The sequence below is a fragment of the Zonotrichia leucophrys genome, chromosome 3 (genome assembly GCF_028769735.1).
Source record: "Zonotrichia leucophrys gambelii isolate GWCS_2022_RI chromosome 3, RI_Zleu_2.0, whole genome shotgun sequence".
In the NCBI taxonomy this organism is placed as follows: Eukaryota; Metazoa; Chordata; class Aves; order Passeriformes; family Passerellidae; genus Zonotrichia; species Zonotrichia leucophrys.
Window position 1 is genome coordinate 110,833,554 of NC_088172.1, and position 17,807 is coordinate 110,851,360.

Here is a 17,807-nt window from a genome sequence, read left to right on the forward strand (position 1 = left end):
AATTAGAGTAATAATAATTTGAACAATTTGGATTAGGACAATACGAGACAATAAAAAGAAAGGCTACAGTTAAAGACTTTCAGGTACCTTTTTCTGGGCAAAATAAGCCCAAAAAAGGACACACATTAACAAAGGATTAACCCTTAAAAACAATAACCTTTTGCATATTCATACATCTCATACATGATGCATAAATTCCATTCAAACACAGGCTTCTGTCTGGTCAGTGTCAACTTCTTCCTCTTAATCCTGACGGTATCTTCAGGGCTGAGCAAGGCAGGAAGAAGTTCATTTCTTCTGATAATAGAGCAATAAATTCTCTTTCTCTGAAAGATTTAGGTGTCCTGTGGCTGCTATCTCGCTGCAAGTCCTTTCTTTTAAAAAATATCTGACATAGCATCATTTATATTTTAACTTTATGTCATAACCCAAAACTATATTTACCACACTACTTAAGAGAATTAATATAGCATAACTTTCTAATATAACACATACAGTATTCATTTTAATATTTGAGAAAAGCCAATCATAAAATAGACATTTTTCACACTAAAAGTCAGAAAATATGAAAGACCAAGGACTCAAGAATATAACTACAAAAAAAAAAAGATTTCTGTATAGAAGTGCTTTGATTCAGAACTCATCAGAGGGGCTGCTTCCCTCCTCAAATACATTTGTGGCAAAAATGAAAAAAATATTTTTTCTCCCCACCACATACGCATTTCACAGAAAGGCAGGAAGGGGATGTTTCTCAAGATGCCTCTGTGTATTTATCCCCAATTGCCTCCCATGACAGTGAAATTTGGGGAACTCCAGGTTCATCCGCACCTGAAATTCCCTGGAATATTCACCCTGCACCTTATTTCCAACCACACACAGCGACTGCTGCTCATCCCCTTCCCCTGGCTTGGAAACAGCCAAGATGCATTTTGAGATATTTGTTATGTGAAAAATACCAATCACTTGTTTTTAAAATTTTTAAAGTTTCATAGTAATAAAATGGTTATAAAAATAGTAATATAATTAGAGTAATAATAATTTGGACAATTTGGATTAGGACAATATGAGACAATAGAAACAAAGAGTTATGGATGTCCAGGTACCTTTTTCTGGGAAAAATAAGCCTGAAAAAGGACACACATTAACAGAGGATTGACCCTTAAAAACAACAGCCTGTTGCATATTCGTACACTTCCTACATGATGCATAAATTCCATTCAAACACAGGATTCTGTCTGGTCATCCTCAACTTCTTCCTCTTAATCCTGATGGTGTTTTCAGGGCTGAGCGAGGTGGGAAGAAGTTCATTTCTTCTGATAATAGAGCAATAAATTCTCTTTCTCTGAAAGATTTAAGTGTCCTGTGGCTGCTATCTGGTATGAGTACCTCATTCCTTTCTTAAAAAAATATCTCACATATATAGTTTCTGTTTTAACATTATGCTATAACCTAAAACTGTATTTAACACACTATTTTAAAAAAATCATCCAGCATAACTGTCCAACATAACACATATAATATTCATTTTAATATTTGCGAAAAGCCAATCATATAATACGCATTTTTCACCATTAGAATTGTAGCAAATTTGCAAACTTTATGTTCCTTTTTTTTTCTAATTTTCACTTTGGCGGCCTCCGCGCTCTCCTGTTTTAAATTTTTTTTTAAATCAGGCGCTACTCACGCCGCCCTTTTTATGCGCCGGTAGTCACCAAAGTCCCCTGCACAGAGAAAGGCCCCCAAGATGGCGATGCTGGCAGAGCGTGAGTGCCCATCCCGGCGGGAATGCAGCGGGAATGGGGACGAGCCGGTGCCCCGGGAGCGGCCTCAGCCCCTCCCCACAGCCCTGCCTGAGGGCTCCGGGCCGCGCTGCCCCTCCCGATGGCTGCGGGGGTGTCCCAGGGCCGGATAAAGGGGTTCGGGGGGTTCCGGAGTTAATGCAAGGAGCGTGCAGGGACTGGGAGAGGTGGGATGAGGGGTCTCTCTGTCCGGGAAATTGGATTCCCTGTGTCAGGGGAATGGCGTCATGGCGAGGGGAGACCCCGGGATGGTGGGAAAGTGGTTCAGGAGCTCCCGGTGTTGAAGAAAGGCGGGAATGGGGGTTCAGAGGGGCTCGGTGTGGGAAATCGGAGGGGTCTGGGGCTGGGTGACCCAGTCTGGGGTGGCAAAAGGGGCTCAGGAGGTCCCCGATGTTGGAGAACGAGGGGATTGGGGTCTGAGAAAGGCGGGATGGGAGTGTGGGGGATCCCAGGGCCGAGCAAAAGGGGGGCTGGGGGGCTGAGGCACAGGAGGCGCTCCAGGGGTCCAGATTGGGGTCTGAGAAAGGTGGGATGGGAGTGTGGGGGATCCCATAGGAAAAGAGGGGCTGGGGGGGCTGAAGCAGAGGAGGCGCTCCAGGGGTCTCTGGGGGTGGGAAATGGAGGATCTGGGGGCTGGAAAGGCAGGAAGGGGCATCCACAGGGTCCCAGGGTAAGGAAAAGGTGGGGCCTGGAGGATGAGGGGGTGCAAAAGGGTACCAGGGGGACATTGGTGCAGAACTGGGGGTGCAGGGGGTTCTTTGTGGGGTCTGTGTGTCCCAGGCAGGGCAGGAGCAGTGGGAATGTCCCTTGGACACCTTTAGGGACAGCTCATCCTGTCAGTGCTTGGGACCATCTCTGGCCGTGTGTTTGAGGGGAGACACCTCCAGCATGGGGGTGTGGGTGCTGGGGACACCCAGGGGACATGGCAGGGCCAGGTGTGGGTGCTGGGGACACTGAGGGGAGGTGGCAGAGCTGTGTGTTGGGTGCTGGGGACACCCAAGGGAGGTGACAGAGCCAGGTGTGGGTGCTGGAGACGCCCATGGGACATGGCAGGACCGGGTGTCAGTGCTGGGGATATTGAGGGGACATGGCAGGGCTGGATGTGGGTGCTGGGGACACCCAGGAGATGTGTCAGGGCCAGATGTTGGTGACACTGAGGGGATGTGGCAGGGCCGGGTGTGGGTGCTGGGGACACTCAGGGGAGGTGGCAGAGCTGGGTGTAGGTGCTGGGGACACTGAGGGGACATGGCAGGGCCAGGTGTGGGTGCTGGGGACACTCAGGGGAGGTGGCAGAGCTGGGTGTGGGTGCTGGGGACACCCAGGGGACATGGCAGGGCCAGGTGTGGGTGCTGGGGACACCCAGGGGACACGGCAGGGCCAGGTGTGGGTGCTGGGGACACTCAGGGGAGGTGGCAGAGCTGGGTGTAGATGCTGGGGACACTGAGGGGACATGGCAGGGCCAGGTGTGGGTGCTGGCGACAGCTAGGGGATGTGACAGGTTTGGGTGTTGGTGCTGGGGACACCCAGGAGATGTGGCAGGGCCAGGTGTGGTGCTGGGGACACTGTGGGGACATGGCAGGGCCAGATGTGGCTTTTGAGTTTTGTTCTTGTGTCATTTCTGGGGCAGAGCTGGAGCTGAGCTCACCCTGTGCCAATCTCCAGCTTCTGGGGACTCTCCAGAGGAGGATTTGGAGGTGGGGAAGGGTCTGGAGGGACCAAATGAGCAGTGACCAAGCACACTGGGTTTGCTCAGGAGGGGACCAAGTGCAGAAAGAGGGGGTGGACTGAAGAGTTTAAAATACGATTTATTGCAAAATCAGTCATGGAAGGGTGGGACTGTGAGGTTGTTGTATCCAAATCCATGACATCAGAAACCATAATTCTAGTTATGATGCCTTTTATAAGGCATTTATTGTCCAGATTTCTGATTTCTGATCCAATCAGCTGCTTCCACAAAGTTCATTTGCATCTTCATAACCAATTGCTAATTGCTACTATAATGTTGCTACTATAATAGCCAATACTACAATAGCCAATGCTATAATAGGCAATTGCTAATTGCTATTATAATTCTAGTTATAATGCCTTTTATCAGGCATTTATTATCCAAATTTCTGATTTCTTTTATAAGGCTTTTTATAAGACTTTTATAAGGCTTTAGTTTTCCAGATTTCTGATTCATTAGCATCTTCATAACCAATTGCTAATTGCTACATTTTGCATGGTTTACCCCAATTTCTCTCTCTCTATCCATAGAAAAAGATAAATATCATCTCTATCATTATAGATATCATAAATATCTGTCATTTCTATCATATAACTACAGAAACTCCTGCTGTATCTTCTACTTTTTATCAACTCTACAACAAGTTCTATTGTTAAATTTGAATTGTTTTCTGCTACCTTGCTTAGCAGAAAGAGGGGGTGGACTGAAGAGTTTAAAAGATGATTTATTGCAAAATCAGTCATGGAAGGGTGGGACTGTGAGGTTCTTACATCCAAACCCATCACATCAGAAACCATAATTCTAGTTATATTGCCTTTTATAAGGCATTTATTATCCACATTTCTGATTTCTTTTATAAGGCTTTTTATAAGACTTTTATAAAGCTCTAGTTATCCTGATTTCTGATTCATTAGCATCTTCATAACCAATTGCTACATTTTACATGATTTACCCCAATTTATCTTTTTCTATCCATGGAAAAAGATAAATATAATATCTGTCATTATAGATATCATAAATATCATTTATTTCTATCATATAACTACAGAAACTCCTGCTGTATCTTCTACTTTTTATCAACTCTTCAACCAGTTCTATTGTTAAATTTGAATTTTTTTCTGCTGTCCTGCTTAGCATATTTGTTCACTTATATGAAGCCTATATCTACTTGCTTAAAACATATTTCTACTTAAACTGCAAATCTTTATTCTTATTTTGGGTCTGTTTCACTACTCTAAAGCTTTAAACCTTGTCCAAGGCCTTAAATCAAACTCTGTGTCCATCTCTGAGCCTCAGAGCTCCCCAGGGCTGCAGCTTCTCCTGAGGGACAGCTCCAATTTCTGTTCCCTGGGACAGGGACAGGAGCCAGGAATGGCTGGGGCTGTGTCAGGTTTGGGTTGGAGATCAGGGAAAGGAGGATGTGGGGCACTGGAACAGCTCCCCAGGGAATGGTGACATTCCCAAGGCTGCCAGAGCTCCAGGAGAGTTTGGACAATGCTCCCAGGGGGGGTTATTGAGGTGTCTGTGCAGGGCCAGGAGTTGGACTGGATGATCCTTGTGGGTCCCTTCCAGCTCAGGATATCCCATAATTCCGTGAATTTTGTTGAAATTTCCCCGATATTGGAAACAAAGAGCTTCAGTTTTGCCACTGAGGGGATTGGGAATTTTGGCTCCCCATTTCTGACAGAACACCCTTGACCAAGAGCTCAGGGTCTGGTGAGTTTCTTTGCTGAGCTGCAGGAAATATGGACAATGCAAATAACAAATATGGTGTACAGTGGGAAATAAAGGTGTGATTTTAGGGAAACAAATCTGCATTTGCACATGGAATCTTGAAGGTATTTTCAGTGCAAACTTTAGTGTAATTTTTTCAGAATTTGTTAATTATTTTTTATTGGACATGTCAATAATGGACTCATTTGGAGTGGAAGGGCCCTTAAAGCCCATCCAGTTCCACCCCCTGCCATGGGCAGGGACACCTTCCACTATCCCAGGGTGCTCCAAGCCCCATCCAGCCTGGCCTTGGACACTTCCAGGGATCCAGGGGCAGCCACAGCTCCTCTGGGCACCCTGTGCCAGGGCCTCACCTCCCTCACAGGGAACAATTCCTTCCCAATATCCCATCCATCCCTGCAATCTGGCAGTGTGCAGCCATTCCCTGTGTCCTGTTCCTCCATCCCTTGTCCCCAGTCCCTCTCCAGCTCTTCTGGAGCCCCTTTAGGCACTCTCAGGTCACCCTGGATCCTTCTCTTCTCCAGTTGAGCACCCCCAGTTCTCCCAGCCTGGTTCCAGAGCTTTGTCCTTCCTGTGCCCCCTCAGACCATCTCTGGCACACAGCAGGGGCTTGGATGGGAAATTTCATAAATTATAATTAAAAACATGCTCCAGGCATAGAATTCATCTTGGAAAAGGGATTAGTAACAGATCTTTTCCAGATCATAGAATATCTGAGTGATGGAGTTGAGTTGTCCAGCTCTGGCACAGCTGCCCAGGGCAGTGAGGGGTCCCCATCTCTGGATGGATTTAAAATCCATGTGGATGTGGCACTTGGGGATATGGCTCAGTGCTGGCCTTGACAGTGCTGGGGGGTGCTTGGACCTGGTGATCTCAGAGATATTTTCCAACCTCAGTGGTTCTGTGATTCACTAAAGAAATGTGGATTTTCTCCACTGGATGGTGCTGCTCTCCCAGAGTTCCATCACTGTCTGTGGCATCATTTTTGAAGCAGCCCAGAAAACTGGTGTTAAATTAGGAGCTGAATCTTGTACCTGGTTTCCTTGCCCACTCTAAAGACATCAGTGAACAAATTTACATTTCTGATAAATTATTGACTAATTAGTGGATTTTGTTGTTTGGAAAGGGAAGATGATTTTATGTTTTCTGTAGATAGCATGGAGCTGTTCCTGGCTTTCTTAATTACTTCTCTAAAGATGAAAGAAAGTTTGTTTGGGGTTTTTTCCTGCATCTAACTCACACTATTTAAAATTCAGAGTATGTTAACCTGGCAGAAACATGAGGATTAATCCCACAGTGTAGCTAAGAAGGTTGCAATGCTTAGATTGAAAGTGCTGGGAAAGTAAATGTCTCTTAATTTCAAGTTTGATGCCCTTGTGCTTTGTTACCAACAACCTCCGGGGAGTAAAACATCTCAGGGTCTTGTCCATAGGGAGAAATATTCAGGAAAAACCACAGAAATTCACTTTTGAAGCTGTGATTGAAAAGAAGGGCAGCTGCTCAGCTGGGGAATGTAAGATCTGCTGGAACCCTTGAACCAGAATCACTGAGGCTGGAAAAGATCTCCAAGACCACCAAGTCCAAGCATCTCCCAGCACTGCCAAGGCCACCACTGCCCCATGTCCCCAAGTGCCACATCCACAGGGCTCTGAAGTCCCTCCAGGGATGGGGACTCCACCACTGCCCTGGGCAGCTGTTCCAATGTCTGATCACCTTTTTCATGAAGGATTTTTTCCCTCATGTTCAGTCTGAACCTCCCCTGGCAGAACTTGAGGCCACTTCCTCTGCTCCTGTCCCTGTTCCCTGGGAGCAGAGCCTGACCCCTCTGGCTGTCCCCTCCTGTCAGGAGTTGTGCAGAGCCACAAGGTCCCCCCTGAGCCTCCTTTTCTCCAGGCTGAGCCCTGTGGTTCTCTATGGGGCAGCAGGGAATCCCAGTTTATTTGGGAGTTTAAAATTACAGACCACACTGCTGGTTCCCCATCTTTTTTTGGCACCACGGGCAGGGCTTGGAGGAGTTGCTGCTCTCAAGGTTTCCTGGTGGGAATAATCACAGAATCCCAGGATGGTTTGGGATGGAAGGGACCTTAAAGCTCATCCCATTCCACCCCTATCCATGGGCAGGGACACTTCCCACTATCCCAGGCTGCTCCAAACCCATCCAGCCTGGACTTGGACACTTGCAGGGACCCAGGAGCAGCCACAGCCCCTGAGGTTAATAAGTTGTTTCCTGTAGAGAAGTGAACCAGGCAAAGTTTGGATTCCCCTCACAGCCCTCAGGCCTTTAACCCAGTTAAAAACTGTTCAGGGACCGTTTGGAGCTTCAAAGTTTCGGAAGTAAAGATAAAAAAAGCCCCCACCTTGAATTCTGACAGTCTCAGTTCCTTAAAAATGAAACAAAACTGGGCAAAAAAATGAGTCAAACATCCCTGTAATATTCAATCCCTCTGGCCCAAATCCCAAATCTTGTCTTTTAGGGAACGATGACTTCCTGATTGCATTGAAAACACCTCGTTGGATTTGGCTTCTCCCTGCCTTGTGTGGCCTTGGGTTAAAAAGTCATTTTTGATCCAGCATTTCCCATGGTGTTTAATGAAGTTTGTGATCTTCCTGTCTCCCATTCTTTGTTTGTCTTGTTTATTTAGGTTCTCTTCCTGCCTGGGCTTAGGTGCACACGTGGAGTGACTGGTTAACTGGGCTGGCTGCTCTTCCTTGATTTCAAGGAAGCTCTTCCTGGTGGGAAAGGCAACATGTGGGTCTGGGAATCTGTCATTTCTATAGGAATCCACACAGGACAAAGGAGCTTTGATTCTTCTTTGGATCTCTTAATTCCTGCAATAATTTCTGGCAGCTTTTCAGTTTCCTCATAAATCATTTTTGAGAAATCCAAAAGCTGAAATCCCACAGTTTTCTGTTCTGTCATTCCCTTTCTCTGATCACTTACATTGGATTTTTCATTTGGCTTTTGTTAGGAAGCCACATATTAAAATTTCTGGGTTCTGGTTAAAGGGAATCCTGGAGAATTGATTTTGTCCAGAACTGGGAAAGCAGCTTCATAATTTCCTCCTCTGTAGACTCCATGCTGAAGCCAGATGTAAAACAAAATTGGAATCAATATGGAATTCACACCTAAATGTTAATCCTTAAAGCCTTCCCTAAACTGCAGCCCATCCTGAGGGACAGCAACTTCCACAGCAATCCCACTTTGGCATCTTCCCATTAATAATTAACATTTTCACTGTGCTTTTATTGTTGTTGGTGAGTTTTTTCATTTAGTAAAATTAACCCCCAAAATCTGTCATGTCTGATATAAGTTCTGGGGTGGGTTTTTTTTGCAATGAAGAGCAAAAATTTGACTGATTCAATGCCAAGAACTCTCTGGGAATGCCACTAAAGCCTGTGTGAATTTTCCCTTCCTGCTGCAGCCCGGAGAAAGCAGAAGTGGTCTGTGGATCCACGGAACAGCGCTTGGAGCAACGATGACTCCAAATTTGGCCAGAAGATGCTGGAAAAGATGGGCTGGTCCAAAGGAAAGGTAGGATCTAAAGGAGAACAGTGTAGCTGACGGGTCTAAAACTGCCAGGGGACAGTTTTGATGTATTCTCTTAAGTGCACAGGGAATTTGAGCAGTGATAGATTTCTACACTTTGTTACAAAGTCTTGTTTGTGCCTCTCCTGCTTTCCAGCTTCTCTCCATTCTTTGACAATCTAAATTCCCAAGTGAGAGCAGGAGCTGGAACATATAATCAGGTTAAAGGTTTTAAGCTACCTTTAAACCCTCAATTCTCTCCCTGCTTTTGATATTCTTTAAAATAACTCCAGTGACTTATTTAGTCTTTCAGTTTTAAGATTTTTTTTCTGATCTGTTCATTGAACCCCCAAAATGCTGTGAGCTGTGTCCCTTCCCAGCTCCAGCCAGGACCTGTGGGTGAGGGGACTGATTTCTGGCACTAATAAAGACCTCCAGGTCAGCACAGACACCTGCAGACTGCAGGTTTAATTCCACAGAGGTGCCTCAGCAAAACCTGGGGCTGCACATCAGAGTGTTTAGTGACAAGAATCCCCACAAAACCCCCACTACCTTTAATTATTCTTCTAGATTTCCTCTTCCAGACTTTCCTTAAAAGGCATAAAATTAGGATCATTCTCAATTATGTAAATGCTTTAAAACCTATTTTTGGATTTAAACTGTTGCCTCAGTTGTCTCACAACATTTCCCACTCAAGATAGTGGATCTTCCTGGCCAACAGTTGTACAAGAAGGATTTATGTCTCCATTCCATTCCAATCTTGGGCAAATGGAACTTTCTCTTGGTCCAATTAAGGGGCAAAAGCCCATCTGGGCAGTGAAATTAGGCTGCTTAACAACAATCCTGCAAATGGGGAATTGGGTCAGGGAAGGATGTGTGGCCAGGTGTCCTGTTTGCTTCCATACTTTTAAGTCAGCAGAAGTTCCAAGGCAAATTTTCCACTCCATTGACCAAATAAACTCTTCTTTGTTTGTAACAGCAACAGCATTTTCTAAATAGGCCTCATCCCTTCGAATCTTCCATATCCCAGGATGTGTCTGCAGGGCTTCTCTCCACTGCAGCACCTTATAAATGTTTATTAATTCCAACACATTTGGCTGTTGATTTGTGACAGATGAGGCAAAAAGCAGATCAATACCAGGAACAAAGTCTTAAACCCAAAGCTTTGCCTGTTAATTTTTAGCCTTGACCATACAGTTGGAAAGATAACCCTGGACCTGAATATTGCTGAATATTAAAAGCCCCAAAGTTGTTTGCTCCAATATTTTCATCCACTTATGAGGTGGAAGGAGTTGTGAATGCCCTGCTTCTCCCCTGCCTGCTCTCCTTCCATATAAATTTGGTTTGGATTGTGTGCTCTATGTGGATCTGCCTCGTTTGCATTACCCTTCCCAGTGGCAGAGACATTTTTGGGGTGAGGCACGTTCTCCTTATGTAGAGTCTTGTTTGAAAACTGTAAACAATTTGGGCTTGCATAGGAATGTCAGGTGGCTTCCTGATTAATCACCCAACTACTTAATGTTGTTGCTATTTTAGTGTTTATAATGCTTTGCTGGAGGCTTAAGTAGTAAATTTAAAAAAACTTTGTGTGTTGTGTGGTAATGCCTGTGAATGAATTCAGCTACAAGCAGGCAATCTAACAGGAAGTTGTTATTTTTTTGCTGTATTTCCTTGTGAACTGTCTCACAATCCAAAAGCTCAAATTGCTGCTGTGAAATCCTTACATTCTTACCCTCAAATCCTCCTTAGGGTCTCGGGGCTCAGGAGCAAGGAAATCCAGAACACATCAGGGTTAAGGTGAAAAATGACGTGCTGGGATTAGGAGCTACCATCAATCATGAGGTGAGCACGGGACCCAGGGCAGGGAATGGATCCCATTTTAGCAAAAATACAATTATTTGAATGGAATATTAGAGAAATCTGTAGTCACAGCTGCTGGTAGCATGTACCAAACAGGATTGTTTAGGATTTCCAAGACAACCCTTTTAATTTCATTTCACTTTGGGGTGACCGTAGGGGCTGTGGTTGGTGTTACCACTCCCACCAACAAGGATTGGATATAACCAATTAATTTAGTTCTAAGAGTCTTAATATCTGTTTTGTAAAACTTGTGTTATTTCTGAAGACTTCTGCCTTGTATTCATGTGGGTGATATTTACAGGACAACTGGATTGCTCATCAGGATGACTTCAACCAGCTTCTGGCTGAGCTGAATAACTGCCATGGACAGGGTGAAACAGGTAGGTTCATGCTTGGCTCAATCAGATGCTGGGAGCTCTGAAGCAGAGTTTCCATTCTGTGTCTTTAAAAAGTTCCTGAGGCCCAGTTTGTGATGCAAATAATATTTTGGATAGGATTGAGAACTCCTTCCCCAAAATCACTAGGAGCCAAAGGATGTGTTGCCATCCATGAGCATGGATTTGTGGATCTCAGTGGATCAGTTTTGCTCTCAGCACTCAAAGAAAGGCTTTTTCTTGAGGAAAGAAAACATAAAATGTTTAACCTGTTTATTTCATCCAGGATCACAATATTTGAGACATTTTCCCTGGGCTGTACCTAGAGGAATATTTCTTTCTTCATAAAGAGCCCAGATTCTGTCTGAAGGCTCACAATCACTCAGCACTGCAATGCTTTGCCCTCCTTTTGCTGATGAACTGTCACACTTTGCTTCCATGCTCCAGTGGCTTCTTAAATACCTCCTTTTCCTGTCCATGGAGAGCTGCTCTGTAGCTTTTGCCTCAGAGTTCTACGTCTCTGCTTTGAGTGTGGCATAAAGTGATTTTTGTAGCTCTGGTGTTGAGCACACAAGTGGGGAAACTTTCCCAAAAGGGCTATTTTTAAAGTTTTCTATTTTTGAAATGCTTCTTACAAACTTACCTTGCTTTGTGCATATGAAGTTAGGAAGTTGTGATGGGTGTGAACTTAGAGAAGGAATTGGTTTATCAAGTGATTTATCATCTCTCCTTTAGTTAAATGCAGTTTAAACTCTGGTTTTGTGTCTGAACACCTCTCTGGAGTGTTGTTAAACCAAAGGCTCCTGTTTGGACACAGCTTGTCCTTGTGCTGCTGGGGCAGAATTGCCAGATTAGTGAATTTAGCAACTCTTCATTCATTCATTCTTAACCTTTGAGCACTGACTTTTCTACGAGAGAAAAATGTAGAAAGAAGAGGAGGAAAACCAGTTAGCAAGGAAGTTTTCTAATCCTGGAGTAATAGGATTAAAATTTTGAGCCTGATGCCTCAAAACATCTTCTTGAACTTGCTGTGCAAGCTGTCCTTGTGAAATCATGAGGCCACCCAGGACTCGGTGCTGTCACTCAGCTCCTGGAGAGGTAGGAGAGCATTTCATGGGGAAATTCCACAAGTTCCTGTCTCTCTGGAGAACTAAATCCTGCCCAAGTTGCAACTTGAGCCCTGGGAAGATCAGGGAGGTGGAACTGGTGGGAAACCTGCAGATGAGCAGGGAGCCAAAATGACTTGCCCAGGGCCGCAGTGAGTCAGCAGAGGCAGGTTCAGGGAGCAAGGCTTGGCCCTAAGCTCTGCTCTCTTCCCTGGGTCACCTCATGCAAAGTGACCCTTGAGAGCTCTTACTTCTCCCTGTTTCACTCAGTTCCTTTGGTTCTTTTAGGAGGTGGGACAAGTTTTCAATCACTGAGAACAAATTTGGGTGCACCTTGGAAATTCCAGGTCAGAGTCACATTCGGTGATTTACAGAAAGGCATCGCTCTGAAACTTGTTTTTTTTGCAATTGTTGAAGCTGGCAAAACTCATCCAGGAAAAGACTCTCCCTGCAGCTGTGCTGCAGGAGCAAATGTAACATTATTGGCCCCCCTCCAGTTTCAAACTGCATTAAAAGTCAGCTGAAAAACTTCATTGTTCTTAAAGAACCGGTGCAGTTGCCAGAGCTGGATTGCAATTAGAGGTTGGAAAGGAAGGGCCCCGTGGAGGTTGATGCCAGCATTCAGATACCCTCAGTGTCTGTAGCTTTAGCTGTCTTTTCCTTTTTGTTTTCCCTAGCTGGGCACTGAGTGAGGGCAGGTTTAGATTAGATTAAATATTAGGAAGAAATTCAGCTGCTGGTGGTGGGGCCCTGGCACAGGTTGCCCAGAGAAGCTGTGGATCCCTGGAAGTGTCAAAGGACAGGGCTTGGAGCAACCTGGAAAAGTGGAAGAGATTTGGGACTCCGTGGTCTTTTCCTACCCAAACCACTTTATAATTCCTGGCTTTTTTGCTGGGATCCTCTGTGGTGGTGACTGTCCCTTTCCCATGGATAAAAAGTGGGAACAACACCCTGCAGTGCTTTGGTACATCCACCTTGATCACATTTCCTGCAGAAATGCCACTTTGGTGCTTGTATTTCCCTGACTAAATTGCTTTAAAAAGCACCTTAATACCTCTGCAGCGCTTGCTCAGTTTATCAGAGGATTTTCCAGCCCCTGGAAGACACAGGGATGTATTTCCCTGCCCACTGCAAGTGCCTGCACGTTCTGTAGTGAAATTCCTCCCTGCAGGCAGCAGGCGGTGCTGCTGCCCCTTTCCCTGTAGGAATAACGTGGAGGAGGAAGGCTCTGTGGAAACCTTTTGCTGTGTAATGCTCCTTTTGCTACCAGGAGATTGGAAACCAGGCTCAAAGTGCTGCATGGTTGTCAGGATATTTTAGTTGTGATCCTTACTTTTCCCACAGACCCTTTTTATTGAGGATTTTTTTTGTTACAAACTGAATTTGCTCGTCCTTTATCTTCCTATTAGTGTGGGAGACTGGGATTCAGCCTGCTGGCCCTCAGCTCTCCCACTGCAGGCTGAGGATTTCAGTTTTACCTCATGGATTCATCAGGTGGTACTGCCTTTCAAACAGGGAAATGCTGGAGTTCCAGTGTCAGAAAAGCTTGGGCAGCAGAGCTTTCCAGGGTGGGATCATGTGAAAAAGGTGACTCAACTTGGCCCTCAGGGTATGGGTTGATTTCCCTACCCATCCCACAGGCAGGAAAAAAACCACCTCACCATAGTAACCCTCTGTGGAGTTACAGAGCAGAGACTCCTGTGGTGCCTCTTTTCAAGACTAGTAAGGCAGTCATTAACTGTACTACAGGTTAGTTCTCTCTTTCTGGCAATGTTTTGTAAATTAGCAGGTTCTGTGGCTGCAAAGAGAACATTTGTACCCCCAAAATAACCTGCCACAGAAGAGGAACGTGATCTCTGTGCTGTTTAATAGTGAGCTTAATCCTTCACGTGGCCTTAACCTGCTCACAGTCTCCCAAAGTACTGCTGAGTGACTCTGGGACTGAGCCAGCCCCAGAAACCATTCCCAGAGGACAGTTTAGATGCAGTCCCTCTTCTGGAAGCCTGGAAAATGAGATAATAGGGATGTGGCAATTTGTTCTAGCTGGCCTTAGGGACAGAAAAGCTTTGTCACCATTCAGTTTCCTTACACAGATGCATCAGCTTATGTCCAAATAAAGGTATGTTGTGTAGGGTTAGAAATTAAAATCCTGTGCTTCCCCCCTTTTTATTTCTGCTCAGTCAATATTTCTAATGTTTCTTACATCTTTCTCAGACTCTGGTGCTGGAGATACTCTATGAAAAACAGCACTATTATTATTTTCATACCACAGAGATGGATTTACCTTTGACCTGGAGTACCTGTATCTGCATTTTCAAATTACATTTATTGGAAATGGGAAAGAAAGGGGATGGGGCAAAAAAAAAATCAAGCATTGACATATTTCAGACAAAACTTAAGAGTGCTTTCTTCAGTAATACTTTATGATATGTTGTTGACTGGATTTTGAGAGAGGGCATAGGTTGGACTTGATGATCTTTGGGGTCTCTTCCAACCTCATTATTCTTTGATTCTGTGAGAAAGTTAATTACACTGATGTTTGAATTTAGTGCTTAAGTGCCTCTAACAGAACTGGACTCTGTTTGCTTGGGGTCTGTTTTTTTTAGAGTCCTCAGTGAAAAAGCAGAAAAAGACATTCAGCCTCGAAGAAAAATCCAAATCTTCCAAGAAACGTGTCCATTATATGAAGTTTGCCAAAGGTAAGAGGAGTTTTGTTGTTTCATAAGCCCTGGCCAAGATTAGAGCAAACCCTGCTCAAGGTGATCTGTTGCCTTGTGCAGTCTAAATTTGGCAAGTAAAACCTGGGTTTAGAAACACTCCCCTGCAGCTACTTGCTTAAAGCTCTAATGTTGCTGTTCCTCTTTATTTTGGGCAATTTTGGGTGGCCTTAGGCTGCTGATGTTGGGAATAAAACAATTCCCTAGTGAAGGAACTGAATAAAGGAGCAGCAAATATTCCAAGTGGGCAGGGATGGGAGCAGAAGGCAAAGGTGAGATGGGAGTGACTTGGGCATCTGTGTGGCACTAACCCTGCAATCCCCAGTAACCCCCGCTCAGGGATCATGTGGATGGGATCAGGGATCAGATTAAACCTGCATGAAGGCAGAGGAAAGCCCTCTTACATCGACCAGGTACTTCATGGGATAAATTAGGGCAGCCAGAAAAACTGTCAAGAATTTGTAGAGTTTAGTAATTTCTTTCTTTCTTGGAGTGATGACATTATTTCAGTCAGGCCAGGTTCTGGCCCTTGACAGCTGTTGAGTCCTTTCCCTTTTGCTCTGTTCCCCTTTCACACGGTGTGTGCCCATTTCAGGGCATGGATAGGATCAGTTTCCACTAATGGCTGATTTATTAAACTGAAAGCTCTGTGTAATGTTTTCTGACAGCAAATGCCTCTGCTAAAACAGAGCTAATTGATACCTGAATGGAGGCCAAATTTTCATATCAGGCTTTGAGAGTTTTGGTGAAATAATTCGACCTTGAAGTCCAAGCTGTTAACATGAGCCTGCCACTTTATGACATTAAACAATTAAATTGGTTCAGGGCTTGCAAGTACAAAGGCCGTGGCCTGTGTGAGCAAAGAGGATTTATTTTGATTTGGATTTAACCTTTTACTAAATATAGAGGAAAAAAAGAAGTGTCTTTTGAGCATGTAAAATACAGCTCAAGGCTTTCATATTCACAATATCCCCAATTTGTTTGGTCACGTTTCCACAAGGCAGCCCCTCATTTGCTTGTACCTTCTGTGGCTGACACAGGGAAATTGTCCTTTTTCAGAGAAAGAGGAAAAGTTATTTGAGAAAGGCTCATGGTGTCGTGGCCCTTGTTGTTGAATCCAGTCCTGCTTCCTTTCAGACTAAACAAGACAAGCTCACACAAAAGGGGGAGAAGGGAACAGCGACGGCACCGAACGCGGCTTCCGCTCCCGGGGCTGCTTTGGAGCCTCTCTGCTGGAGGAACAGCCACCCCTGGGTCTGGGAAATACACCCCAAGTTCAGATTAAATCAGCTGCTTTTCTAGCAGCTGCTCCCCTGTGATGCTGCAGGAGATTGGGGCTGTGAGCTGAGCTGGTTTTCTGTTAGAGGAAAAATGGGGGTTATGTCCAGGGGGAGGCACGGAAAGGAAGCATAGCCTGAAAATGGGAGCAGGAGGATTTTAGGTGTCACATTCCAAGCCTTGGCCAAGAGAAAGCTGAGAGCAGCCCCAGTCACTTCCAGCTTGCTTGGATAAGGCCATTTTGAGGCAGTGCAGTGAGGCAGCAGGAAGCTGGGGAACACTTGCTCCTCTAGGCTGATGTGTCTCTTTACCCTCCAGGGACAGTTAAGGATCCTAGGAAAAAGAAGAAGTCAGATTTGGGAATTTTTTTTTTTTTGAGTTTTTTTTTGAGGTTTTTTTTGTTGTTTTTGTTTTGTTTTGTTTTGGGTTTTTTTGGCCATTACAAGATTCATTTTGAGGTCACTGATTTTCAAGTGACTGAGACCCCAGCAGAGTCTTAACAAGTTGACCTGTCTGGGTTAATTTTCTTTAACTTTTGCTGACCTTTTCCAAAAGAATTTTCTGACAGAGCCAGTGGACAACTCAACAACTCCTGCACTGTGGAATTGGTTAAACCCTTGCCTGTATCTCTGAATATCACATCACACTCTCCTGCTTCCCTCTCCTTGCTCCATGTCTGATATCCAGCTCACCACAATCAGATGGGAATAATGGCCCTCCTGGAAATCTTTGCTTCACCCTTTAAGTACTTTTGAGTTGGAATAACCCAGTGGGTGGCAGAGGTGGAGGTTTTGCTTTTCAGGAGCAACATCAGAAATCAGAGAAAAGTCCCCACTGAGTAAAAGTGGATCTTTTTTCATTGTGTGGAGGAGCTGTAACTCTCTAATTCTGTCAGAAATGGGGAATCCTCATGAGAATCCAAATGCATACACACATTTCTTCTTGTGTACCTTCATTTAGTGGCCTTGGCATAGAACCACAGCATGATTTGGGACTGAAGGGACCTTACAGTTCATCTAATTCCATCCTCCTGCCATGGCAGGGACACCTTCCACTATCCCAGGTTACTCCAAACCCCATCCAACCTGGACTTCCTGATTTTTGTTTATGTCCAAGAGCAGTTCCTCTCTGTCTGTGGGTCACCTGTTACCAAAATGCATCCTCAGGTGTGAAGGTTTTGGGGTGTTTCCCTCTCTTTTCCCCCTTCCAGGTAAGGATCTCTCATCTCGCACTGAACACGACCTGTCCTGCATTTTTGGGAGAAGGCAGAAGAGTGCCAAGACCCAGGTAAAGAAGAATCTTCTCCTTTCTCTTATTTCCTTGTTTATTATCCCAATAACAAAATGTCCAAATGTCTTATGCCAATTTGTTTTTTCTACTTGAAGTGCTGTGCTTGAATACTAAGGAAATAAGAGTAAATTTAATCCCTGTTTTTGTGGATTATCATGATATAACTTCTTTGGAGATGGGGAACTCCAGTATTTTAATTTTTTGGTAGGAAATGTACATCCCAAAGAAGAATTTTGCTTGACCTGAAAGGTCAGAGGTTGGACTTGATACTCTCAGAGGTCTTTTCCAACCTAAATGATTCTGTGAAAGATCCATGAATATCCAAAATAAAATTGGGCATTCAGTAGCAACTGGGCAATCTCCACAAACTGCCCTTGTTTTCATAAAAATTTGGAAA

The 17,807-nt window shown here is 44.7% G+C and overlaps 1 protein-coding gene across 1 annotated transcript in view; it reads left to right on the forward strand.

The window, feature by feature from the left end:
• The first annotated feature begins 1,729 nt into the window (after positions 1-1,729).
• The window catches only part of PINX1 (PIN2 (TERF1) interacting telomerase inhibitor 1), a 61,333-nt gene continuing 45,255 nt past the window's right edge, over positions 1,730-17,807 (forward strand). The window contains exons 1-6 of the mRNA XM_064709947.1: positions 1,730-1,763; positions 8,682-8,791; positions 10,535-10,627; positions 10,947-11,025; positions 14,732-14,824; positions 17,331-17,407. Of these exons, the coding sequence (XP_064566017.1) occupies positions 1,745-1,763; positions 8,682-8,791; positions 10,535-10,627; positions 10,947-11,025; positions 14,732-14,824; positions 17,331-17,407 (471 nt within the window). The 5' untranslated portion in view covers positions 1,730-1,744. The remainder of the gene's footprint in view (positions 1,764-8,681; positions 8,792-10,534; positions 10,628-10,946; positions 11,026-14,731; positions 14,825-17,330; positions 17,408-17,807) is intronic.